At 50.6% G+C, this 19104-nt stretch overlaps 1 protein-coding gene across 2 annotated transcripts in view; it reads right to left on the bottom strand.

Moving 5' to 3' along the window:
• The window catches only part of Snx8 (sorting nexin 8), a 61066-nt gene that overhangs the window by 17432 nt on the left and 24530 nt on the right, over positions 1–19104 (bottom strand). Inside the window, exons 2-7 of one of the 2 annotated variants that reach the window (XM_052754224.1) lie at positions 12911–13101; positions 10018–10135; positions 8080–8201; positions 5563–5643; positions 5159–5319; positions 4219–4351 (exon numbers count right to left, since the gene is read on the bottom strand). In XM_052754224.1, coding sequence (XP_052610184.1) covers positions 4219–4351; positions 5159–5319; positions 5563–5643; positions 8080–8201; positions 10018–10135; positions 12911–13101 — 806 coding nt within the window. The remainder of the gene's footprint in view (positions 1–4218; positions 4352–5158; positions 5320–5562; positions 5644–8079; positions 8202–10017; positions 10136–12910; positions 13102–19104) is intronic. The other variant, XM_052754225.1, reaches the window with a different exon arrangement.

Genomic DNA, 19104 nt, shown 5'->3' with positions numbered 1-19104 from the left:
TGATCAAAAACAAGAGGCAGGCAGAGCTCTGTGAGTTCGAGGCCAGCCTGCTCGACAGAGTGAGTTCTAGGACAGCCAGGGCTACACAGTGAAACCCTGTCTAAAAAGAAAAAGAAAGAGAAAAAGAGGAGAGCCCCTGACCATCCCAGCATATGCCTTTAGGAAAGGCAGAGCGCAGGGGCTGGAGCCATTGATTCCTCCACAGGTAAGAGCACTTGCTAGACAAGCATGCTGACCTGAACTCAGATCCCAGTGCTCAGGGAAAACTGGGAGTGGCTGCTTGCACAACTGTACTCCGATGCTGTGAGCAGAGACAGGAGGATCAGTGGGGCTTGTTGGCCACCTGCCTAGCTCCGGGTTCAGTGCGAGACCCTGTTTCAAGGATGATGAAGAGAGACCCCAACATCCTCTTCTGACCTCTGCACACAAGCATGCACACCAAGCTGGGCATGTTGGTGCACACTTGTAATCCCAGCACTCAGGAGGCTGAGGCAGGAGGATCACAAGTTCAAGGCCAGGGATGGTTACAAAGTGAGTAGCAGCTCAGCTTCAGGAACAAAGTGAGAACCCTGTCCCCCCAAAAAATCTAAGACCCTAAACTAAGCAAAACAAAATTCCATTAACTTCAATGTACCCAAGGAATGGGAGGAATATCAAGGAAGCAGTACATCCCCCCAAGTTAAGTTTCAATAAAGAACTTGAACATGTTAAAGAAGCACTGGGCGGGGAGGCGCCTCAAGGTACTCATTCCCACCCAGAGCTCTGGATGCATGAACTTCAAGATGGAGCCAGCTGGATCGGAAAGGCCCTGGTCAGAGACTGTCGTCTAGTGCTCTGCAGAATCCCAGCACCTGACCTAAGGCTTCCCACAGTCTCTGTGACAAAGAGCTTCATGCATGACTCTTGAACCCACACTTGGAGGACAGCTACACTGATAAAACAAAGTAGTCTGGGCTGGTGGGAGGGCTCAGCCGGGTAGGGCCTTTACTGCCAAGACTGACAACTGAGTTCAATGCCCTGGACCCATGTGGGTAGAAAAAGAGAACTGACTCCCACTTGTTCTCTGGCCTCCACGAGCACACACACATATTTAACAAAGAAAATAGTTGGCAAGGGCATGGTGGCACATGCGGTAGAGGTGTGCACGTGGTGGCAGAGGCAGGTGGAGTTCCAGACCAGCCAGGGCTACATAGTGAGACCTTGTCTCAAAAAAAAAAAGAGAGAGAGGAAAAAAAGAAAGAAAACAGTTGGGGCCATTGAGGTGACTCAGTGGTTGAACACACCTGCTGTGAAAGCAAGCCTGATAACCTGAGTTCAACCCCCAAACTCACATAAAACATCTGGCTAGCTCCAGGGTCGGGAAACAGAAACGAGAAAACACTTGGAGGCTCTCAGGTGACCACCCAGAGTATACAGCGCTGCAGAAGAGACCCTGCCTCAACAAGGGAGAAGGGAAGAGAGAGGGCGCTCTCCAAAACTGTCCTCCGACCTCCACACATGCACTGTGTTACACCCAGGCGAGTGCCCATGCGGATGCACACACACACACACACACACACACAAGTGCAAACAAAAAATAAAAAAGATGGAAGATAAGTTGATGATCTAGTTCGACCCTCTTATACCTAATCAATGGAGAAAATGAGGTCCAAGGGCCGAAGTTACTATGGCAATGTTATGGCACACACACTACAAAGCACAGACCTTGCCCAAGCCCCTGCCTCTCCATCCTGGCAAGCCCCTGACACCTCAAGCCTTGGCCCTGTCTACTTGGAGAGGGGCACTAACGATGGGAAGGAATAAACTTACACTGATTAAGAGGGCTAATGAGATGGCTCAGTGGGAAAAGACACTGACCTTCAGACCTGAGTTCAATCCCCAGGACCCATGCCGTAGGAGACAACCAGCTCCTGTAAGTGACCTCTGACCTCCACATGCACACTGTGGCACACATGCACCACCCCTCCCATACAATAAATAAATGGAAACTTAGAAACTAGGGGGCTGGAGAGACGGCTCGGTGGTAAAAGCACTTGCTGCTCTTACAGAGGACCTGAGTTCAGTTCCATCTCCCACACAAGGTGGCTAACAATCTACTGAAATTCCAGGGGATCTGACACCCTCTTCTGACTTCCTCAGGCACTTGCACACATGTGCACAAACACTTATTATATAGACACAAATGCATATATACAAATAAGATCTTTTTTTTTTTTTTTTTTTTTTTTTTTTTGGTTTTTCGAGACAGGGTTTCTCTGTGTAGCTTTGCGCCTTTACTGGAACTCACTTGGTAGTCCAGGCTGGCCTCGAACTCACAGAGATCCACCTGGCTCTGCCTCCCGAGTGCTGGGATTAAAGGCGTGCGCCACCACCGCCCGGCTATAAGATCTTTTTTAAATTAAAAAGGTGAAAGATACCAACATTGAGGGCTGGGGAGACAGCATAAAGTCCTGGCCTTGCAAGGATGAGGACCCAAGTTCGGACCTCAGAACCATATGAAAATTCAGGGTATAATGGCTCTCGCTTGTATTCCCAGTGCTGGGAGATGGAGACATGAGCATCTCTGGCCTAATTGGTGAACTCCAGGGCAATGAATAACCCTGTCTCAGAGGAGGTGGATGGCATCTTTGAAGATGACATGTGAAGTTGTCTCCTGACCTCCAGTCACCTGTGAACACATACATGTGTACCTACCTGTACACATATGAACCACACACATTAGAAAAACACAGGCACATTTCTAAAGGGCACACACCGGCTCTGGGAGGAAGAAAATCAGGGACTTTCCATACAAGCAAAGCAGTCAAATTCCCTCTTCAACAGAAACCTCACGGGCCCTAAGCTTCCAGCCTCTACTGAAAAACTCCCCCAAGTCCCCAGCAGGTGCATCACTCCAGACAGGCAACTGAAACACTCTGGTCCTGAGCAGGGAACAGAGCTTCAATAAAGATAGCAACTTGTTTATAACTGCAGCCTGAGTGGCATCCCAGACAGAGCCAGCTACTCAGAAGACAGATGCAGGAGGATTGTTAAGTTCAAGGCTACACAACTTAGTGAGACTCTCCCTGTCTCAACAATAAAGGCCCAAAAAGTAAAAAGAGGGCTAGTGAAGTAGCTTGGTGGCTGAGCACAAGTCTAGAGTCTTCCAGTGTCAGGCTGGGGTGTGGCTCAGTGGTAGAGCACCTGCCTAGAATCCCCCAGTGAGGGGCTGGGGTGTGGCTCAGTGGTAGAGCACCTGCCTAGAATCCCCCAGTGAGGGGCTAGGGTGTGGCTCAGTGGTAGAGCACCTACCTAAAATCCCCAGTGAGGGGCTGGGAGTGTGGCTCAGTGGCAGAGCACCTACCTAGAATCCTCCAGTGAGGGGCTGGGAGTGTGGCTCAGTGGTAGAGCACCTACCTAGAATCCCCAGTGAGGGGCTGGGAGTGTGGCTCAGTGGTAGAGCACCTATCTAGAATCCTCCAGTGAGGGGCTGGGGTGTGGCTCAGTGGTAGAGCCCCTGCCAAGAATCCCCCAGTGAGGGGCTGGGGTGTGGCTCAGTGGTACAGCACCTGCCTAGAATCCCCCAGTGAGGGGCTGGGAGTGTGGCTCAGTGATAGAGCACCTGCCTAGAATCCTCCAGTGAGGGGCTGGGGTGTGGCTCAGTGATAGAGCACCTGCCTAGAATCCCCCAGTGAGGGGCTGGGGTGTGACTCAGTGGTAGAGCACCTGTCTAACATGTGCAAGACCCTTGGTTCACTACACACAACAAAAATAAATAAATACATTTAAAAATAAGTGGAGTTCCTGCACACACAGCAGCAGGACTTTTTGAGGTTAAGTGGATACAGAGGAGGAAGTTCTTAGGGTACTGGGCACTTAGTTATTATTCCAACGGGTTAAACCACTGGTTGCCACGCACAAGCTGGCACAATGGGAAGTATGTGGTCCATCCAGAAGCAAACTGCAAGCGCAAGACTACAGTGCCAAGGACAGATCCATTTAACCTCAGCAACGCCAGGGTTGGGGACAAGGACCCAATCTGTTTCTGTCAGTAGCAGCCTTCTCGAAGCATAAATGGCTCAGGGGGAGCCACCCAGAACAGATGGGCACAGGCAGTCTCCACTCAGAGACGGGAGATCATCTCCACGGAGTTCTCAAAGCCAGGCTAAGCAAAGGAGCTCCACCCCACAGGACAGCACGTTCTGGGACAAGGGACCCATGGCGAAGGAAGCCACTCACCTGCTGAGCAGCCTTGTCTGCAAGCAGTGCGAACTCCACCGACAGGCCTTTGAGCGCTTGCTTCAGGGAGCCCCACGTGCTGAGGTGCAGAGCAGCCCAGGAGGGCAGAGGGGTTGTGTCTGAGCCTAAAGCACTGTAGGAACAGAACACACACTCACCTGCCTGTCCCTCCCCTAGATGTGTGTTTCCAGGAGGGTCAGGGCTCCAGGGAGGCGTCTGAGAGTCTCAGAAGGTTCAGTAGGGATGTTTGGAAGTAGTCAAGGAAGGCAGGGTCTCAGGCCCCTCTAGACCCAGGAAATCACTGCTACTGCCCACAAGACCCGAAGCTCTGTGTGCTGGCGAAGCTTGGTCTGCCACGGGCTGCTCTCACCAAGGCAAACAGTTTTGGTTTTATTTTTTAACATTTGTGTTGGTTAATATTGTCAACCTGGGAGGGTCTAGAATCACTATGGAAACAAACTCTCTGGGCATGTTACGAGGGAGTTTCTAGACTGGGTTAACTGAGGTGGGAAGACCCACACACCCCTAGTATGGGGTCCTGAATAAACAGGAGAAAGTGAGCTGAGCACCAGCATCCATCTATCTCTGCTTCCTGACTGTGGATGCCACGTGACCAGCCACCCCCTGCTCCTGCCGCCATGCCTTCCAACCATGATGGACAGTACCCGAAAACTGAGAACCAAGATCAACACCTTAAGTTGCCGCTGTCAGGTGCTTTCTCACAGCAGTGTGAAAGGTGCCAAGGAGACTACTGGATGAGCAGCCGTGGGAGGTGTGTAAGGACCCCAGAGCCCTGCATAATCCCCACCACGGCTTCCTCCTGCCCCCTCCCGCCACCCGTGGATCTACTCTTCTTCTTCCCCCAGTGCAGTGGGTCAGGATGGTAGGCAGACCCAGCCCCCCACCTGATTCATGCCACAGTCCCTACAGGGCCACATGCCTGAGCTCCTTCCCGAATATGAGAAGATCAGCAGCGTTGTCGATGGCCCGGGACGCGATCCGCTCGGCTCTGTCTCGAAGCTTGTAGAAGCTGTTGTAGACATTTCGAATCAGCTCCCGACTCATGGCAAACTGGGTCTGGATGTCAGCTGGGAGGAAGTCCTAGAAATGGGTGGCAAGAAAAGACACAGTGGCCTACTGCTTAATTACTCTCAGAAAGAGGAGGACATCCTGGAGCCTGCCTGCTACAAGCCGAACCCCGCTCCCAGGGGATCCAACAAGGACAGGTGGAGGATAATGGTGTGATCCCCACAACCCAATAGAGGTGTGCTGAGGATCATCAAGGGTTAGCACTACCATTCTTCTGCTTAAGAGGGGGAGGAACAGCCAAAATCAGAAAACTACCTTGGCCCTAGCAGCCAGCTTACAGTTCGTGAATTCATCTCCCACGCACTGGGCCGCCTCCTTGAGCTTGTGCTGAACATCCTGAAAGAGGAAAGAGGGAGCTTCACCCTCTCCTGTCGGCACCGACACCAGCTGAGAGCAAGTGAACTCCTCAGAAGTCCAACAACGAGAGAGCTAGGCTGGTGATGCTCGTCTGTCATCTCAGCACCCGGTAGACTTCGGCAGGAGAAAGAAAGAGCTCCAGGCCAGCGTGGGCTATACACGAGACCCTGTCTCCAGAAAGAGGGGCTGCGAAGATGGCCCAGTGGGTAAGAGCACTTGCTACCCAAGCATGAGGACCCAATTCAGAATCCCCAGAGTCAAAAGCCAGGGGTTGCCTCATAAACCTGTGACCCAGCACTGGGGGTGGAGACAGGATGGCTGGCACTTTCTGGCCGCCAGCCTAGCTCCAGGTTCAGTGAGAGACCCTGTCTCAAGCGAGTAAGTCAGAAAGTGACAGAGCAGGACACCAGACGTCCTCCTTCAGTCTCCATGCATGCACACACAGGCATGCACACGGGCATGAACATGTGCTCACATGCTACACATACGCCACGGGAATGTGAACGCACACACACACACACACACACACACAATATTAAGAGAGAGATGGGGGCAGACAAACACAAGCTTCTTAGAAGTTGGATGTGGTGGTGCATGCCTGCAACCCCAGAACCCAGAAGGCTGAAGCAGGGAGATAATTCCTGAGTTCCAGTCCCTGTCTCAAAAAAAAAAAAAAAAAAAATGTAAAAACAGAGGCAGTCCCTTCTGAGGAGAAACTTGCTTTTGTGCACTTGCTGGTCCACCGGCATTCCAGAATGTCTTTGCTTCTCACAGACTCTTTGGGGTTAAACTGTAGGAAAGAGGCCAACAGAAGGACAGGAGCACAGACAAGCCCCACCTCCAGCAGAGAGCGGGGCAGGCCCCTCTCCAGAATCACAGAGTTCCACCTACAACAGGCTCGGCATGGACCCCAGAGACAGACACAGGGCCACGAGACCCTGCAGACTCCACACAGCCGTGGACTTCCTGTAAACAGATCCTCAGGGTTAGGGAGCCATAGAAGGCTGGGACAGCTGGTGGGAAAGGAAAGGTAGGGGGCACTGGTCTCAGGCCAGGCTCTAACATGTGGCCCTGGATGGAAGCCTCACGGCATAGCCAAGCCTTCAAATCAGGCAAAGGGTCACCTGGGAAATACAGAAACACACAGTGGGCAGCCAAGCCTGTGTGAAGAGCTTAAAGACCATTTCTAATTTTCTTTTACCAAAAAGGGAAACCGAGGACCAAGGACATTACAGACCCACACCATCCGCGGATAGACAAAGAGACAAGAGACCTTCCTGTGACCATAAGGAGGGCCGTACCTTCTGCACCTGACCTCCTTGTCTCTGTCTGGAGTGCAGGTGGCTTCCTGATTCCACCCTCATTCCTGCTCTGGAATTCAACACCACTGCATCCCAGACTCAAAGGCCACGCTCAGGCTAGCAGTCTCACTAGGGAGCAGGTAGCTACCTACCATGCATGAGACTCGAGCGTCGAAGGCAGCACCACAATAACAAACAAACGAGGCTGTAAGCACCTACACTATCTATCCACTGTGGGTGGAGAGTTACCGGGGTATCACCTGATTCAAGTAAAAGCCTGGGACCTTCCTAAAGAGGCCGGCTGCCCCTTGGGGAAGTAAAATCAAGTGCAAAAGCCGGCTGTTTTGGGGAGACGGCTCAGTGAAAGACCCTGTCTCTAGAGAGCGAGGTGAAGAGGGATAGAACAGGACACCTGACATACTCCTCTACCCTCGGCATGCACACACAGACACAGGTACTCACATGTACATATTCCACACACACAAGCATACAAAACAAACTGGGCTCACTCCTGACTGCACCCATGTCTCCTGCCTTGCAGCTGGGTAACGGTTGAAAGGCCCTGAGTACCCATTCAAACACTCATTTCCCTGCCCACCCATCACAGAATCCACTTGCCAAGAAGAACTGGCAGTATCTCCCACAGCCAATTAAGAACTCTTGGGCTCGCCCAAGTGCTGTCTAGAGAACACCAGGCTCTGATTCCTAACATAGGCACACACAATGTCCTGCCCTAGACTCCACCACAGTCCTGCTGGAGGAAAAATTCTGTCTCCAGGGGACCATGCCAAAGGTACGCAAAGCCTCCAAGTCACACCAGGAAGCCTCTTTAAAATGATGCCCAGTCGGTACTTCAGAAAGAAACCTTGCTCTGTCAATCACAAATCCACTCTGCACATTCAAACAAGGAAAAGGAGAAACTCGGGCTCAGGGAATAAAATCCAGGTTCGGGCTCCCAGCACTGGGGAGGCTGAGACAGGAGGATTGCCTTCAGTATGAGCCCAAGCTGGGCCAGCCTGAGTGTGCAAACAGGTCTCAAACAAAGAAAAGAATGCAGCAAGAGTTTTGGGCCCCAGGATTCCACCCAGGACAGGACCCTGAGGGACACACTTACTGAGCCACTGAAAGAGAGGAAGAGTTTGAGGAGCACATCCTCTGAGAAGGGCGGGTGCCGGGCCACCAGGTTGATGAAGCGCTTCAAGGCCCTCCGGCGGCCCTCGATGAACTCCCTGTCAGCTGGAGAAGAAAACAGGGTCACCACGGAGTTGGCAGAGCCCCCGCTCACAGCAAGCTTCTGAGCATCTCACCAGAGGGCGACGGAGTGCCACCTCCGAGCCCCCAGTCACACATGGGTGCAGGAATAGCCAAGACCGTCCATGGACACTGGGAGGTTGGGTGTGGTGGCACACATCTGTGTTCCTGGCACCTGGGAGGCTGAGGAAAGAAGACTACAGCAAGATGGAGTACTTCCTGAGCTACAAAGTGTCTGAGGTCAGGCTGGACCACAGAGCAAGACCCTCTGTCACACAAAGAACAGTTTTGGGAAGCGGTGTGATTCTACACAGCCACCTACACCACAGGCAACTTCGGAGGATGTGGCTATAACATCACCACAAGCACAAAGCTTCATCGTGCTAATGCAGCTCAGCACCCTGTGCTCATTATTCATAAACTTATAAGCTTATTATCATTAGGGCAGGCATGATGGCACAGGCCATTAATTTCAGCACTTGGGAGGCTGAGGCAGGAAGAAACTGATCTCAGTGAGTTCCAGGCTTATCCAAGTTAGAGTGAGATCCTTTCACACAAATACCAAGTCAGGTGTGGTGGCACATGCTTTTAATCCCAACACTCAGAGACCAACCTGACCTAAATAGGAAGTTCTAGGGCAGCCAGGACTGCCTGTCTCAAACTAAAAAAGCAAAAAGAAAAACACAGTGAGATAAGGCCCATACCCATACCCACCCCACCTCAAGCCCTCCAGGTGTCCCTGAAGGCTGAGCTTTCAGAAATGCTAAGTCATGTGAACTGTTTGCCCAGAGCCTCCAGGTACTAAGCCCTGCCTAGACACAGCCAGCTTGGATACAGGCAAGGGTCCCTTCCTGGCAGCTGATTGGTCAGTGGGGAGCACAGCTGTCCCAGTGGCAGAGAGGTTGGGAAGGAGGCCAGGCCATCAGAAGCTGAGCCACACAGCGGGTATACGATGGAAGTATGTTTATATCCACATTGAGGAGGTTCAGGACAGTAGAAGCTGATCACTACATAAAACCCAACCAAGCTCTTCCCTGTGCACATTCAATTTCACTAGAAAGGTGGGGACATAGGGAACGTGAACTGGCAGTCTCTGGGCCTTGTCTGTGCATAAAGTCTTACTTTTCTGTTGTAGAGATAGGGTCTGGTATAGCCCAGAGTGGCCTGGAACTCATGATCCTCCTGCCTCAGCCATCATGACTATTGTCAGCTTGATTGACAGGATCTGGAATCACTTAGGAGACCAGCTCTGGGCATGTCTGTGAGGGAGTTTCTAGGTAACAGTTACTGGAGGGGGGAGACACACCCTAAAGGTGGGCAGCTCCATTCCCTGGCCTGAGGTCAAGAAGAAGAGCTGAGCCCTGCATCTCTGCTTTCCTGACTGTGGATGCAGTGTAACCACTGCCTCCTGTGGCCATGCCTTCCCCCACCACAACCGACTGCACCTCCCCTCCTCACACTGCTTTGGTCGGGCATTTGGTTACAGCAACAAGAACAGCAATGAATAGATCCTGTGATGGCTAGCACCCTCCAAGAAGCAGGCCAGAAACTAGTAATCACACATACAGCCTCAGGCACCCAGCAGGGGCACCCCTGAGGCCAGCAGGCACCTCCAGAGCAGGGCTAAGCCACAGCTATCACCACAGAACAATCAGGGTGCATGTGCGCTGCAGGCCTGTTGCCAGCCCATCCTAGACCTTGAGAAGCCGTATCCTGGGCTACAGTGGGTCCACCCAGCACCATGCCACCTAGGAGGGCAGCTTGATTCCACTTCACTGAGCCTCCCCGAACCCTCTCTTACCTCCCAGCACTCTCTTGGGTGGAAGGGCTGGCACCATGCGGTATGGGAACTTGTGAAGCAGCACTTCGTGGAAGACCACAAAGTCATTGTAGCGTCTGTATACGGAGGACTTGAAGCGCTACAAAACAAAAGGAGCATGACAAGCAGGACATCAGCAACCATGCCATTGCTTCTAGCTGGGTGCTCTACCACCGACAACGGCCCAACCCCTCACTGGGGGATTCGAGGCAGGTGCTGTACCACTGAGCCACACCCCAGCCCTTCACTGGGGGATTCTAGGCAGGTGCTCTACCACTGAGCCACACCCCAGCCCCTCACTGGGGGATTCTAGACAGGTGCTCTACCACTGAGCCACACCCCAGTCCCTCACTGGGGAATTCTAGGCAGGTGCTCTACCCCTGAGCCACACCCCCAGCCCTCATTTTACTTTTTGAAATCAGATTTCACTAAGCTGCCCAGGCTAGCCTTGAATTCATATTGTACTCCAGGCTTACTTGGAAGTTCGACTCCTACCAAGTTACTGGGAATCCATGCCTGTGCCATGAGGCCCTGCAACCATGGCATTTCATCAGCCCTCTTTGCCTTCTCCCACCGGGCAACAGAACTCACAGGAGAGCTACCAAATTCCTCATCCTCTCTCCCCAAGTTTTTGCCAAAAGTAAAAGTTTTAGAATTCTATATAGAAATATAAATTATAACGTTTAGATAACTCTTTGTCATGATGAGACTTCTTCACTTCTTGGATGGCTATCATCCTGCTCTTAAAAAGTAAGCATGAGAAGCCGGGCGGTGGAGGTGCATGCCTTTAATCCCAGCACTTGGGAGGCAGAGCCAGGCGGATGATCTCTGTAAGTTCGAGGCCAGCCTGGTCTACAGAGTGAGATAGGTCAGTGCTCAGTACACAAGCATGCAGACCTGACTTCAGATCTCCAGCATCCATGTAAAAGCCAGGAGATATGGTAGTGTGATGGTACACACCTGTGTCCCTATCATTGAGAAGTGGAGACGGAGCCCAACAACAAGAGAAAAAAAAAAAAAAAAAAAAAAAAAGGCAACGTGGTGGTGGTGCACGCCTTTTTTTTTTTTTTTTTTTTTTTTTTTTGGTTTTTCGAGACAGGGTTTCTCTGTGTAGCTTTGTGCCTTTCCTGGATCTCACTCTGTAGACCAGGCTGGCCTCGAACTCACAGAGATCCGCCTGGCTCTGCCTCCCGAGTGCTGGGAATGGTGGTGCACGCCTTTAATCCCAGCACTCGGGAGGCAAGAGGCAGGCGGATCTCTGTGAGTTCGAGGCCAGCCTGGTCTACAGAGTGAGTTCCAGGACAGGCTCCAAAGCTACACAGAGAAACTCTGTCTGAAAAACAAAACAAACAAACAAACACCACAGGAGTAAGGCCTGCTTCCTTGTAGCGCCCTTCCCAAGTTCTCATAGCTTCTACTGCGGCCAGGAAAGACCACAGGATGGCAGATGGACCTGCTGTTCCTGAAGCATCCCTGAGGAGGCCCTCCAGCTCAGGCCTGCACCACATGCCCCAGGAAAGTTCAACTGCTGGTGAGCAAGCGTCCTGCAAGTCCTGACTTTACAGAGCAGAAAGCCAGGCAGGAAGCACTCCTACCATCCCATCACTGGTAAGATAGAGAGGACTGTGACCTCGGGGTCAGTTGGAGTGCCTAGGACTTCCAGGCTAGCCTCAGTTACATGGTGAGACTGCCTCAAAAGAAGGGAGGGAGGGAGGGAGGGAGGGAGGGAGGAAGAGTCAGAGGACAAGAGAAGGGAAGGGAAGGGAGGGGTAGGGAGGGGAGGGGAAGAGAGGGAAGGAGAAGGGAAGGGAAGGGGAGGAGAGGGGAGGAGAGAGAAGGAGAAGGGAGGAGAGGAGAGGGAAGGGGAGACAGACAGACAGGCAGGCAGGCAGGCAGACAGACAGACAGGAGGCAGGCATGGCAGTCTGCCGTGACAGGAGGACACCTGCACACTGGGCCTTTGTCCCAAGATGAAATGATCACAGGTTTTCAGACTAAGCCTGGTGTAACCAGGGCTGTGCTTTCTCAGAGGGGTGTGGGCCCTGCTCTGAGGACAAGAGGGTGGTGTTAGTCACGAACTACTCTATTACAGGACAGAGAGCAAAACTCTCCCTAACCCATCCTAACTGGAGCAAGACACCAAAAAACCACGGAAGAAGGCACAAAATGACCAAGATAGGTGGTACCACAGGGACACCACCTGCTGAGCACCAAGGTGGCATCACCAAAGGGGTGAAGGGCATGAGCTGGTCCTCCCCTGTAAATGGGAGGCAGGGTTGGGACCCAGATTCCCCAGGGCTGATGTTCTGATGGTCAGGGGATTGCTGATACTGCAAACCAGCACTGTGGCAACAGCACCACAGGTATGCACCCTGAGACAAAAGAACTGTAGCTGGGCATGGTGGCAGAGGCCTTTAATTCCAGTATTTGAGAAGCAGAGGCAGGCAGATCTCTGAGAGTTCAAAGCTAGCCTGGGATACTCAGTGAGACCCTATCTCAAAAACATTTAAAAACAAAAACAAAAGAGATTCCTACAAACCAGGCTTGGTGGCTCAGGCTATAATCTCAGAAGGTCAGGGCACTAGGAATGCTGTGAGTTCAAAGACAGCCAGGGTTATGTAGCAAGATCCTATCTAAGAGAAGGAGAAAGACAGACACAGAGAGAGATACTAAGATTCATAAGAGAGAAGACTTCACTCAAAGAATGGACCTGATAGAGACAGGCACCAGCAGGCATTCAGAAGTTGGCTGGCCAGCTCAACTGCATCATCAGGTGTGGGGTCACACCCTAGAGCCAGCCAGACCCCTCTCCCACCACCCTGCCCCAGGCTGGTCTGTGGCTGTCCGCTGCAGCACACTGTTGAGTCTCGGTTACCTGGCTGGAGACCTCGTATTCCACATGCTTGAGGAACAGGCCCTTCTTCTCAGGGATGAGCTCCACCTGCACCGTGTCCCTGGCCAGCAGCTCCTGCAGGCTGTAGGACAGCAGCAACGGATTCCCCTGCGGCATCTGCATTCGCCCGGGGTCCAGGTCCCGTTGCTCAGTGACCTGGGACGTTCGTGGGCCTGGGGGAGACAAGGTAGATGACAGGTAGACAGCTGCTCAGGGGGTGGGGCCTCCCTGTATCATGTGTTGGCTCAGCACATGGACTCTGGCCACAGCCACAAAGCCACACCAGACCCACCCCCATCCCCAGGCTACAGCACCCAGAAGAAACCCTGCTAGGAGGCTTCATCTGTGCGAATGGGTAAGTTCATGGAAAACTATTACAGTGCAGTTAGGGGGGAGGAAATGCTCGCAATTTAACAACAGACAAACAATTTACAAAGACATTCTTCCAAAGATGTACGGTGGACAAAAAGCACTTGGAGAGATGTTGCACATCATTACCACTGGGAAAACACGGATCACAGCAACAGAAAGTCACCACCACCATGATGGTGCTGGTAAACCTGTGCACGAGTGTGTGGAGACCAGAGGTCAGACTCACATGTTATTCTTCATGCCATCTACCTCATTTTTTAAAATATGTATGTGTGTTTGCTTTCATGTATGTGTGTAGCAGGCTTATGCAGTGCCCATAGAAGTCAGAAGAGGGTGTTGGATGTCCTGGACCTGGAGTTAACAGACAATTGTCAGCTGTAGTGCTGGGAACTGAACCTTGGGTCCTCTGGGAGAGCGGCCAATGTTCTACACTGCTGAGCCATCTCTCCCAACCCCTTTTTGTTTTTAGACTGGGTCTTGTGGGGAGCCAAGGACACTCTGAATGAATGTGTAAGTGGATGAAGACCTGACTGAATGTGTATTGGTGACATGGTATAGCCATGTCAAGGATATCAATGCCTCAGACCCACGGGAATTGGCAAAATCTTCTTCCCGTAAGGCGAGGCTCAGAGGCATGGCAAAGCTTCTTCTGGTCCAAGGTCAAGTGTTTACGAACCACTGACCAGTGTGTGCAAGAACTAACAACTGCAGCTTCCTCTTCCCAGACAACCGCAACCTGAGACTGCTCTCCTCCAGACCACCTACCAGCTAAGCCCTCCTGCCGTGCGGAGTTCTTAGTTCTGTAGTTGGTGCTGTTCCGTCAGAGCAAGCACCACACCCCCACCCCAGCTTTTCTGTTACATGTCTATGTGTCTGTCCTTTCTTCATTCCCTCACTGGCCCAGTCAGGGGTCTAGGATCAAGCTGTGACGGACTAGGCAGGGTCTCTTCCTTTACCTGGAACTCATCAATTCAACGAGGTTGGTAAGTATGAGACCCACCTCCTCCAGGAACCCTCCCGTCTCTGCCTCCTCCACATCACTGCACCTGGCCTTTTATGTGGGTTCTGGGAAGCAGAACTCAGGCGTATGCCTGCGTGGCAAGCACTGCACCAAGAGCATCAGCTCCCTGGCTCTATAATGAAAAATGACCGGCTTTGCTCTTTGCTTTTGTGTTCTGAGTCAGGGCCTCATGTATCCCATGCTACAATTAAATCTGCATGTAGGGAGGATGACCTGGAAGTTGTAATTCTTTTCTTTTCTTTTTTTTTTTTTTTTTTGGTTTTTCGAGACAGGGTTTCCCTGTGTAGCTTTGTGCCTTTCCTGGAACTCACTTGGTAGCCCAGGCTGGCCTCGAACTCACAGAGATCCGCCTGGCTCTGCCTCCCAAGTGCTGGGATTAAAGGCGTGCGCCACCACCGCCCGGCGGAAGTTGTAATTCTTATGCCTCAGCCTCCCAGGTACTGGCATTATAGGGGATGCACCATCATATTCAACCCAGGGGCTTTCTGAAACGATAACATGTTCTTAAAATGCTTTAAGTATTTTTATATTTAAAATATAAATTGGGCAGTGGTGGTGCACACCTTTAGTCCGAGCACCAGAGGCAGAGGCATGTGGATTTCTGAGTTCGAGGCCAGCCTGGTCTACAAAGTGAGTTCCTGGACAGCCAGGGCTACACAGAAAAAAAAGTCTCAAAAAACCTCCAGCCAGGAGGGTGGTGGCTCAGACCTTTAGAGGCAGGCTGATCTCTGTGAATTTCGAGGCTAGAATGGTCTACAGAGCAAGTTCCAGGACAGGTTCCGAAGCTAAACAGAGAAACCCTGTCTTTGGTTTTGTTTTGTTTTTTTGTTTTTCTAGACAGGGCTTCTTTGTGTAGTTTTGGTGTCTGTCCTGGATCTCGCTCTGTAGACCAGGCTGGCCTCAAACTCACAGAGATCCTCTGCCTCCCGAGTACTGGGATTAAAGGTGTGTGAGAAAACACCGGCCGGTGAGAAACCTTGTCTTGAAAAAACAAAACAAAACAAATAAACAAATAAAAATGCTCTAAATAACTGCCGGTTAGAAAATTCTGAATATACAAAATATACTAAAAACATACTGCTTAGGGGTCCGGGCTGATGGCTCAGTAGATAAAGCATTTGCCATGCAAGTGTGCAAACTTGAGTGTGCATCCCCAGAACTCACATAAAGCTGTATTTATTAGAAGCACAAGTGTCTGTGATCCCAGTGCTGCACAGGGAGATGGGAGGCAGAGACAGCAGAAATTCCGGAGCCTTGAAGGCCAGCTAGTTCAGAGTGGACAGCAGTGATGAGACCCCGTCTCAAACAGGGTGGAAGCCGAGAGCTGACACTGAGGCTGTCCTCTGACCTGGATGATGGCATGCATGCATCCACCCTCTCGCGCACACACAAAGGGTAATAAATACAGATGTATATGCATATACACATGTGTATACATACATACTGAATAGTACCTGGGCCTAGTGGAAGGACTTTTCTTCTCCAGAAGTGAGAAACTGCAGGTTTACATTTTTTTTTAAATTATATGTATGTGTGTGTCTGTATGGGGGTTTGTGCACCTAAGTGTGGATGCCGATGATGGCAAGAAAAGGGTGTTGGATCTCTTGGAGCGACAAGCAGTTGTGAACTGCCCAAGTGGATACTGGAAACCAAACCTGGGTCTTCTGCCAGAGCAGCAAGCTCTCTTAACAGCTGGCACCATCTCTCCCACCCCAGGGTCTATTATTTTAAGTCATGGAACTGGACAGCTGAGCCTCCACATAAGTGCAGGGAACTGAATGTAGGTCCTCTGCAAGAGTAGCCAGTGCTCTTAACCTCTGAGCCCTCTTCTCAGCCCCTTAGTTACTTTTCTACTGAAGAAAGAGAGACTATGACCAAGGCAACTTATAAAAGAAAGCATTTAATTGGGGATTTGCTTACAGTTTCAGAGGGTAACTCCCTGACCATTATGGCAGGGAGCATGGCAGCAGCCAGGCAGGCGTGACAGGGGAACAGTAGCTAATTTACATGTTAAGATAACAACCTGTAGACAGACAGCGAGCCAACTGGAATGTTGTGGGCTTTTGAAATCTCAAAGCCCACCTTCAGAGACACACCTTCTCCAATAAGACCATACTCCTACTCCTTCCCAAACAGTTCCACCAACAAGGACCAAGCATTCAACTATACAAGCCTATGGGGACCATTCTCATTCAAACTATCACAGAGTCCTTTCTTAGAATTTCCTGGTTCATGATTTTGCAGACTGGGAAGTGGAGGGTGAGGCAGAGAGAGTAAGAGCAAGCTGACAGAGAGTCTTGAAAACACTGAGGCAGAGGTGATTCTTTGTATACAAGGAAACCCTCAAGTCAGACCAACAGCCACAAAAGTCAAAAGAAAACAGGCCTGTAATTCCAGCACTTGGGAGGTGGAGGCAGGAGAATCAGGAATTCAAGACAAGACAGAAAGAGACAGACAGATCAGGCTGATGTAGGCAGGACATGGTGGTACACACTGGTAATTCTAGCACTCAGGGGCTGAGGTGAGAGGATCCTGATCTCAAGGCCAGCTTGGTCTACATAAGGAGACCTGATCTCAAAAAACAAAACAATAAAAACAAAATCCTGATGGTGATACACGCCTCTAATCCCAGGATCTGGAAGACAAAGCAGAACAACCACACCTGCCTTAAATCTAAGGCCAGCCTGGGATACAGTGTGAAACCCTATCTCAAAGCACGATATAAGTGACAACAACGTGATATAAATGACATAGGAATAGAAATATGAACAGAGCCGGCAGAAATGTAATAAACAGAGGGGCAACAGAGGTCTCTATTAAAAAAAATTTTTTCGCCAGGCAGTGGTGGCACACACCTTTAATTCCAGCACTTGGGAGGCAGAGACAGGCGGATCTCTGTGAGTTCGAGGCCAGCCTGGTCTATACAGAACAAGTTCCAGGAAAGGCACAAAGCTGCACAGAGAAACCCTGTCTCGAAAAAACAAAATAAAAAAATATATTTTTTTCCAGACAGGGCCTCACTACCTTACCCCTGACTAGCAGGAATTCGAAATGTAGACCAATCTAGCCTTGAACTCAACAAATATCCAACTACCTCAGCCTCCCAGGTGCTGGAATCACAGCTGTGCACCACCATTCCCAGCTGATTTTTTTTCAAAGTTTTCTATTAAGCATTTATTTATTTCAAGATTTCCCCAAAGATTAGGTAAGACAGTCCTCAAAGACAGCCTGAAATCTCACTAATGATTACCAAAGGATTACATGCGGGTGAAGAATGTGAACTTTGCACACAGGAGAATCTAAAAGGCAGATCTCTTCAGCACAAACAGCACGTCCACCTCCGGCTTCTCTCTAACACCCTGGAAAGGCAGGCGTGGGGGTGCACACATGTAACCCTGGGTATCCTCAGGAGTTGGAGGAACAGAGGAGCCGAGTCTGTGATCAGCCTGGGCTACACAGACCCTGTCTCAAAAACTAAGGAGAGGGTCTAGTAACGTGGCTCAACAGGTTACGATGCCACCAAGCTTGATGACCTAAGTGGTGAGAGAGAGAGCCAACTCCCGCAAGTCCTCCTGACTTCCGCAAGCATGCTGTGGCTGTGCACACAGCCCAGCCCACACAATTAGACTAAAAAGCTAAAACACACACACACACACACACACACACACACACACACACACACACACACACATATATATATATAGAGAGAGGGGGGGGGTGGCTAGGAAAAAAGGCCAGTTAGTACTTGCCATGTACATACGAGGACCTAACTTATCTCCAGCACCTATAACTGTCAGGCTAGATGTGATGGAACTCACTAACTCTTCCAATTCCAGGAAATCTGATGCCCTCTTCTGGCCTCCTCAGTAACCACACATACACATGGTGCACATACATACACGCCGACAAATCACTTATATACATAGATGGATGGATGGGTGGATGGATGGACGGACGATAGATATAGATAGATAGGTAGATAGTCATAGGTAGACAGACAGATGGATGATAGATAGATATATAGACAGATAGATAGATATAAGTAGATAGCAGGTAGGTAGGTAGATAGATAGATATACATACATACATACAGACAGACAGACAGACAGACAGACAGACAGATAGATATACAGACAGAGGAAGTGAGTCTGGCAGTGGTGGTGCACACCTTTAATCCCAGCACTCGGGAGGCAGAGGCAGGTGAATCTCATGAGTTCTAGGCCAGCCTGGTCTACAGAGTGAGTTCCAGGACAGTCAGGCTACAGAAAAACCCTGTCTCAAATAAATAGTTAAGTAAGTAAATAAATAAAAAACAGGGTTGGCGGGGCTGGAGAGATGGCTCAGCGGTTAAGAGCACTGGTTGCTCTTCCAAAGGTTCTGAGTTCAATTCCCAGCACCCACATGGTGGCTCACAACCATCTATAATGAGATCTGGTGCCCTCTTCTGGCCTGCAGGAATACATGCAGGCAGAACACTGTATACATAATAAATAAATAAATAAATCTTTAGGGGTTGGGGATTTAGCTCAGTGGTAGAGCGCTTGCCTAGCAAGCACAAGGCCCTGGGTTCGGTCCTCAGCTCTGGAAAAAAAAAAAGAAAGAGAGAGAGAGAGAGAGAGAGAGAGAGAGAAAGAAAAAAAAAACAGGGTTGGCAAGATGGCTCAGGAGTATAGGTCCATGCCACCAAATGTGACGGACTTTGATCCCTAGAACCTACATAAAAGTAGGAGAGAACTGAGTGTGTGTGTGTGTGTGTCAACTCTCAGAAGTTGTCCTTGGATTG

Source organism: Peromyscus californicus, unplaced genomic scaffold (genome assembly GCF_007827085.1).
Source record: "Peromyscus californicus insignis strain IS unplaced genomic scaffold, ASM782708v3 Scaffold_2__1_contigs__length_46816999, whole genome shotgun sequence".
Lineage (NCBI taxonomy): Eukaryota > Metazoa > Chordata > Mammalia > Rodentia > Cricetidae > Peromyscus > Peromyscus californicus.
Note: the sequence above shows the minus strand (reverse complement) of the source record. Positions and strands in the feature narration are given on the sequence as shown.